Source organism: Sycon ciliatum, chromosome 3, assembly GCF_964019385.1.
Source record: "Sycon ciliatum chromosome 3, ocSycCili1.1, whole genome shotgun sequence".
Classification (NCBI taxonomy): Eukaryota; Metazoa; Porifera; class Calcarea; order Leucosolenida; family Sycettidae; genus Sycon; species Sycon ciliatum.
In genome coordinates, this window is record NC_088645.1 from 4,476,404 (window position 1) to 4,484,848 (window position 8,445).

The 8,445-nt window shown below is 47.1% G+C and overlaps 1 protein-coding gene across 1 annotated transcript in view; it reads right to left on the bottom strand.

Moving 5' to 3' along the window:
- LOC135811241 (nucleoside diphosphate kinase homolog 7-like) overlaps window positions 1–7,987 on the bottom strand; it is a 20,983-nt gene extending 12,996 nt beyond the window's left edge. Inside the window, exons 1-4 of the mRNA XM_065324441.1 lie at window positions 7,083–7,987; window positions 4,960–5,064; window positions 4,208–4,269; window positions 1,223–1,263 (exon numbers count right to left, since the gene is read on the bottom strand). Coding sequence (XP_065180513.1) covers window positions 1,223–1,263; window positions 4,208–4,269; window positions 4,960–5,064; window positions 7,083–7,190 — 316 coding nt within the window. The 5' untranslated portion in view covers window positions 7,191–7,987. The remainder of the gene's footprint in view (window positions 1–1,222; window positions 1,264–4,207; window positions 4,270–4,959; window positions 5,065–7,082) is intronic.
- Between the last annotated feature and the right edge of the window lie 458 nt (window positions 7,988–8,445).

Genomic DNA, 8,445 nt, shown 5'->3' on the forward strand with positions numbered 1-8,445 from the left:
CACTAGGGCAGCATGTTTTCAGCTGAAAACAATTACGTAGGAAACGCGAAGACAAGGAAGGCTTTTTTCTGGAAATATTTATATCTATTTTCCTGCACAGATTCGCTCTGCTGAGATAGAAATTAAAACATTAAAAAATTCAGCACTTTGCCCATGAAATCATTTCTACACAAGTCTCAACGGAACAAGATAGGGTCAACTGGAAGCCTCGGTTGGCTCAGATCACTTGAATCACTTCAATCACACAGTGAACAGGCTTCTGAGAAAGCTTAGACCGGTCAGAAAGCTTGGATGGCTTAGATCACAGAGCGTTCAGGTCAAACATCACACAGGCTGCCACACAGGTTGCCACACAGGCTGCCACACAGGCTGCCACACAGGCTGCTGCCACCCAGAAAGCTTGTACACCTTACATGTATATCTCATGTTCAGAAAGGCCACACGGAGAAAGCTTGTACAACACAGGTTATACACACACACACACACACACACACACACACACACTCCCCCCCCCCCCCTCCACACACACACATCACTAACGTCACTCAGAAAGCTGCGAGCGAGCGGTCGGATCAGGATGATCCCCACATAAAAAAAATAACAACGGAAATTCACGGTTCACGTGAGACTCGGGGGGGGGGGGGGGGGAGTAGCCTCCTAGGGTAGTCTCCTAGTCTAGACCGTTTATAATTTCATGTTCAGTTGAATCACAGTTATACACTGGCATGCTGTGCTTGGTAAAATTATATCTAGTCTGGTCGTTCTTCGGCGCTCCATTCTTCGGCGCTCCATTCTTCGGCGCTCCATTCTTCAGCGTTCAATTCTTCAGTGCTCCATTCTTCGGTGCTTCGTTCTTCGGCGCTCCATTCTTCAGCGTTCCATTCTTCGGCGCTCCATTTTTCAGCGCTCCATTCTTCGGTGTCCGAAAGTACTGTAGGGGTGAAGCACCCTACAGCTACAGTACTCAAAGGGAAGTGGTGAGCACACATGCTCTTTCCCTGGGGATACCCCGTGCACTGTTTGTATGGTAGCTGGGGAAACCCCCATGCACTGGTTGTACGGTCCCTGGGGAAACCCCGGTGCACTGTTTGAACGGTGCATGTGCTGTTTGACCGACGGACCGAACTCACTCAACCATCCCACCTACAGAATACAACCATTATGGGAGGTGATGGTGGTAACTGAGTGGGTGTTCGGGTAGGTTAGACAACACGTTGCTTACGCATTTTTTCCATGATGTCCGGCTTGAATATCGCCAGAGTCCTGCAAGAGAATTCAAGCAGGGAATACAACAAAACACAATCAGTTTATTCAGTATCATTCCAGATTTCATTCAATTCTCCTCTGATGGGATGGGACCGACCGGGTGAGAAAACAGATATTTTGGAGAAGACATGCTCACAACTAGAGTACTGTCATACTGGTTGAAGTATGGCTGACTGCTCACTTCCGCGACCGAGGATTTCAAATATATAAATCAGAAAGAACCAGGAGGAGAAGGAGGAGAATGAAAGGGAGAAGGACGTAGGTATTAGTTGCCACACATCCCAGAGGAGAAAATTCCGTGAAGAAATTGGTGTCGATGAGACATACACAGTGTAGCATATGCTGGCTATGGCTGATATACTTCAGTACAAAGGCAGATGTTTGCTAGTGCACACTGGTGATAGAAGAGAGGTCCACGGCAAGCTGGACAAGCTAGTGTGGATATAATGATTTACAACCAAAGAGACGGGGATGGCAGGTGTGATAATTTGTTGATGCTTTGTATTATCAAGGGTAAGCAGCAGCATTTGGCCCTGTGCATATTGGTCAGCACACCACCGCATCAGGAATACGCTCTCTAGCCGACCTCGACACGTTGCCACAGCACACCAACACACCAGAACTGCGCTCTCCAGCCGACCTCGACACACGTTGCCACAGCACACCATCACACCAGAACTATGCTCTCTAGCCGACCTCGACACATTGCCACAGCACACCACCACACCAGAACTACGCTCTCTAGCCGACCTCGACACGACATTGCCACAGCACACCACCAACAAAGGGACAAAACCTTTGGTACTCTGTTCCTTCATACACACAATGCTGTTTCGAGTATAAAAATAAGTATCATTAGTGACCGTAGATATTGTAGAATGGCTAAGATAGTGAAAATCACCTTTTTTTGTACCGAAGCGGTAAGCATAATGCGCACGACCGAGGCACAAAGAATAGGGGTGCGTTTGGTTGGTACGATCTTGAACAGGATGGAACAGCTGGCGCACATAGAGCAGTTTCATGCCAACCAAATGGTACTCCACAAACAGAGCACATTTTTGTGAAAAATATGCCAAACTTGGTGCATTCTTCAAAATGTGTATGGATCACCATGGTCACTTTGTACTGTACGACGAGTCCAACTCAAGCGCGCATGCACGTGATCATTCGGGATCAAAAGCGATGTTCCCGCCAGGTTTCACTGTGAAAAAGTGAAACTGCTCGGTCTGCTCCGGCCTCGAGGCCGGAGCAAGCAGAACATGTTCTGGCCGACCCAGAACAGGTGCAGTCCCAACCAAATGCGCTATTCTGGTGAATCCTGTTCTAGGTCGTACCAACCAAACGCGCCCCAAGGCTAAGCGAAATGACCAAGTGCAAATCAGTGTGAAAAACTAAACTGGGGACAATGTAGAGGGGACGGCTTCAAATAGGACACCGGTTGCAAACCGGAACGGACTCAATATTCACTTTCTCTCTTGGTATTTTGATTAGAAAACATATGTCACAGTGAGACTACGATGTGTTATACTCCGAGCCAAAATTTCATGGCTCTGCGATGACCAGAAGCGCCATATCAAGCAGGTGAGTTTTTGACGTGTTGCTTCGCACTGCGACTTGAGTTTTACGACTTTCGAAAAATCAACTTCTTGTCGCAGGTAAACAGCGGCTCGCCTCTCGCCAATAAAGCACCGCATACCAATCAAAACTAATGGAAGCACACACAAGGCTTATTGTTACTCTGTACTGGCCGTCGTGGAGCGATAGCAATTACCTAATTTCAGACCCAGAGTGAATTTGACGTGCACTCTAAAACGTGTCCGGTTTGGAGCCACCTCTGATTTGAACCTTTTTGAAGCGAAAAATTGGGCAACTTGGAGGCAATGGGTCAACACAAAGGAGTGGCTCAGTTCGATTGACTCTGGCCCCAGAGCAAACTTCAACATGCCAGTTTCCTTCCACAAACATATTTCGAGTGAAAAATCAACGCTGATGATCGGTTTGGGTCTATACAAATTTGGCTGTCAAAACGTCCCGGTATCGAGCCGTCTCCTCTACAGACGTGATGATATGAGTTGATAGTGCTAATAGTCAGGTGTGAATTTGATAGACAGCACAGCATATAGCAAGTAGCAACTTGGGAGGCCCCCGAGACATGCACTGCGTCCACTCCCGTACCACACCGCACCTCACCATCGTCTCATCACATCCTGTGAACGGCATTCTTCAGTTTCCATGACACTGCCGTAGCTTATCAATAAAGTAGCAGTGTTGAAACCACAAGTTCACAGAATATCGCTCCACGGGCCATGGGCTCGTCTATCGAAAATTTACACCCGGCTGTTAGCACCATCAACTCATATTATCACGTCTGTACATTATCCGCTTTGTTTTCAGTGTTTCGCATTTGGTCATTTTGCTTGGCCCTATTCTTCCTGAGGCGTGCACATTATGCTTACCCCTTTGGTACTGACAAGGGTATTTTTCACTATCTTAGCCATTCTACAATATCTACGGTCACTGACGAGAGTTTATACTGAAAATAGCCGGAGGGTGTACCCAGTGTGCTGACAGTGCTCAACACAGCGGAGGCAGAGCGTAATACAGACTTGTTGTTCTGTTCTGTACTGAAAATAGCAGTACGAAGGAACCGGGTACCAATGCCATGGATGTGTCGCTTGCTGATGGTGAGCTGGGGCAATGTGTCGAGGTCGGCTGCAGAGCGCAGTTGTGGTGTGGTGGTTGACGAAAGATATGCTTCGTCTTACTTTTAAATTACCAATAAATGGGATACATTCTACCGTCATTACCACAAATCAACAAAGTCAACATCCGCTTTGGAAAACCTTCATGACTTCGTTGATGAGTGGTGATCACGGCAGAATTTATCCCATTTGTATTGCTGCTCTGAAGGTTTTGCCTCAACATCGTTTATTCGTCTTACTTTTCTTTCGCCATGGAGAGTTTAGTCTTGGTGAAATTGTCAGAGTACTCTACAAACTTCAGCTAGGTACCGCGGTTGACAGCCATCGGCAAGGATCCCATGGAAGAAAACACACACAAACACACACCAAAGGAGACGCATGCACAAACACACACACATACACAAACACACACACACACCGAAGGAGACGCATACACACACACACGCATGCACCCACACACCCACACACACCCACACACACACACACACACACACACACACACACACACACACACACACACATATTCACCCAACCACACAGACAATGAAGAGGACACACAGACAGATAGACAGACAATAAGTTATGTCCACAAAACCAACACAAATTGAAATTCCCTGTGGTAGAAACGAGATGACAACAGCACTGTGCTCCGTACTGTATAAAATACAAAATTTCATTTAGAAAATCTTTCCTTACATCACTCCATCAGCAGGTTCGTTACGTACCGAATTTCGTTTTTGGTCGAGGTCTGTTGCCCCGAACGTACAGAAATCTTTTTAGTAGAAACTTTAGCTAATTTGTGCCCCTGATGAACATATCGAAAGTTTATTCCAAACAAAAATTTGTACTTATACTGTATTCATGACCACTGACTGTACTCTGTATACATGACCACTGACTGTACTCTGTATACATGACCACTGACTGTACTCTGTATACATGACCACTGACTGTACTCTGTATACATGACCACTGACTGTGCAGTACGTACCTGTCGACCATGTAGATTAACTGATGAACCAATGTAGCACTGATCCAGCCTGATAGACTCCTCCTTGGTACGTTTCAGGAATATGCGCTTGTTTTTCACATCAATCTACAATTTTTGCACAAGGCGATAGACAGAAACACACAACAGCAGACAGACAGGCAGAAAGCCAGACAAACAGCCAGACAGACAGAGAGATAGGTAGAAAGACAGGCAGGCAGATAGACAGATTGGCAGAAAAACAGACAGACAGACAGACAGACAGAGAGAGAGATAGGCAGTAAAACAGACAGACAGAGAGATAGGCAGAAAGACAGGCAGGCAGGCAGGCAAAAAGACAGGCAGGCAAAAAGACAGGCAGGCAGGTAGATAGACAAAGTATGGCTCAAATGCACACACACACACACACAAACCTCAGACCTCAGACCTCAGACATGCCCATCGCGGAAGCGATGATAGCGAACAGCTATGTTAGACATAGCAACTTGTGCTGGGATTACACCATTCAACAGCTTGCAAGGCTGACACACACACACACACACACACACACACACACACACACACACACACACACACACACACATACCATAATGTATATGCCCGTCGCAAGAGAAGCAAGCAAATCTGCAAATGCACTGGATGTGCACCCACAGATTTTCTCTTATAGCAACGATAGCGAACAAGATCTGAACGAGACAGATCAAGACTTGCGCCAGATATCTGTCTAATCCACACAACTGGCGAAGCCATGTGAATCGACCACCAGTGCACACCTGGTCTACACCACACGGAGTACATCGGCATAAAACGGCCAAGACAGTTAGTTGCCTATGCACACCCTACACTTGCTGGGGTAACCATGGTAACCAGTATAGACAGCACGCTACTTTGATAGAAGCAGACACTATATGCACTGGTACCTTGAAGTGAAATTGGAGTACAGTCAACTTCGCCAATAACGACTACGGATATAACGACAATTCGCAAATAACGACAGAATTTCCATGCCCAGAGCAAAGTCCCATCCCACTGTAATACATCAAATGAGACTTCGGGTATAACGACACTTCGCGAATAAGGACACCTTTTTGATGCCCCGCCGAGTGTCGTTATAAGCGAAGTTGACTGTACACACAGAGACACACACAAACGCACACAAAGGCAGAAACCAGGATATGATGCGATCCGGAGTTTCATGCTTTGTAGGCAACCGTCTTACAGCAAACCGAATCAAACTAATATTGTCCCGGACGAAAATATAACAATAATGAATGCTATACATGGGATACATAACACGGGGGATGAGAGTGGTGATGGGTATTACTAAGGCTGTGTTCTGTGTGTAAGGGTGGGGGGATGAGAGTGGTGATGGGTATTACTAAGGCTGTGTTCTGTGTGTAAGGGTGGGGGGATGAGAGTGGTGATGGGTATTACTAAGGCTGTGTTCTGTGTGTAAGGGTGGGGGGATGAGAGTGGTGATGGGTATTACTAAGGCTGTGTTCTGTGTGTAAGGGTGGGGGGATGAGAGTGGTGATGGATATTACTAAGGCTGTGGTCTGTGTGTAACGGGCAAAGGACCTGTACGTTACTAGTTATGGTCCATTCTCTCTTGACATATTTATTACTAGTGGCTCGACACCCAGGTTTTTGTTGTGTGCATGTGTTTGTGTTGATGTGTTTTGTGTGTGTGTGTGTGTGTGTGTGTGTGTGTGTGTGTGTGTGTGTGTGTGTGTGTGTGTGTGTGTGTGTGTGTGTGTGTGTGTGTGTGTGTGTGTGCAAGCGCGCGCGGGCGGGCGCGTGCTCGGGAGTGTATGTCATGCGCGGGTTGGTGTTAGATCCATGCTCACTTGTATGGATATAGTACATTCTGAGCATGTCTGGGTTCGAGGAAACATGATGCTCTTCAATGGTATGCTCAAGAACATTACCGTGCTATTAAAACATAGGACAAGACAGCATGGATTTGTATAACCAAGAGCCACAGAGTACCGAGGTTGTGTACACTGGGTTGTACCACCAATATTACAACATGGGACAAGACAGCATGCATTTGCATAACCAAGGGTCACAGAGTATCGAGGTTATGTACATGTACACTCGATTGTGCCACCAAGTGAGCAACTCACCATTTCCACGCTGTTATCTTTAGAATAGAAGAGGAAGTTGTAGCGTCGCACTATGCCCGCTAGCGAATCATACCACTCCACGAGGAAAGCGTAGCGTTCTCCTTCCATATTACACGGTGAACTGCTGACGACTGGAACAAATCGCCGGCAAGAATGTGCAATGGTCTGGTGTGGAGTGTAACTACTCACGATACACAGTGACACAGCTACGTTCCGAGCTCTGAGTAGCAGATAATAGGAATTACAGCAGCAGCGCTAGCAGCAGCCGCAGCAGGTGCTGCCTGGTAGATAATGATTGGGAAGCAATCACTACCCGGTACCCGTCCTCCAATCCACTCCACACACGTGACCACACCCGAAGACGACCTGCAGTACATGTACTACTACTAGTACAGACCAGTACAGACCAGTACAGACCAGTACTCAGTAGTGACTAGTCGACTGCAAACTATCCACTCATGGGTTTTCCGTTACTGGCGTTTAGCTTGAAAACTACAACAAACAGCCCAAGGACTGCCACACTCGAACCTGGCCTGAGCGCAAGGATTGCCACACTGGAACCTGGCCTGAGCGCAAGGATTGCCACACTGGAACCTGGCCTGAGCGCAAAGATTGCCACACTGGAACCTGGCCTGAGCGCAAGGATTGCCACAGTCGAACCTGGCCTGAGCGCAAGGATTGCCACACTGGAACCTGGCCTGAGCGATATGAACACCATGTACCACTGAGTGTTCTATAGAAACTTTGAATATTCCCGGAGCAAATGTCTCAATGATTAGGACACCGAGGCAACTAATACTTGTTCTCTTCACCGTCTTTCAAACATTCGATTATGACCATGGCACGGGCATGATTGCTGTAGTTCTGTCACCAAGCAGATTCAAAATGTTTGGCCTCAACGCACCACTCCACGAGTACACTACATCATACATGACCGCTGGGCGCTGGCTAGTCTAGCCTACTACTACTACTAGTACTACTAGTACTAGTACTGCCTAGTCTACACAGACCACAGGAGTCTACAGCATCGCGTGCACCCTAGCGCCGAGTTGTACGTCGTTGTATAGTGGCGCATGGCGATGTGTCTGTCACTGACTGTCAAGCGGTCACATCCTGCACTCACATCAACTAACTAACGCCTTGAAGTATACATGGTATAGGGCTTGAAAGTGATGACGTCAAAAACGGCCAGGGAGTACTAAGTTGACATCAGATTTCTATTTTGGATCCACTAAGGTGTGACTTTGCTATTGCCTCAGTATGTAGGTGCATAGCAACCCACTCATGTCGTATGCAGGGGTGACTTTTACTTCGCCACCACTTGTAACCCCGCCCCCAGTAGCCAAATCAGTCAGTTTCACTG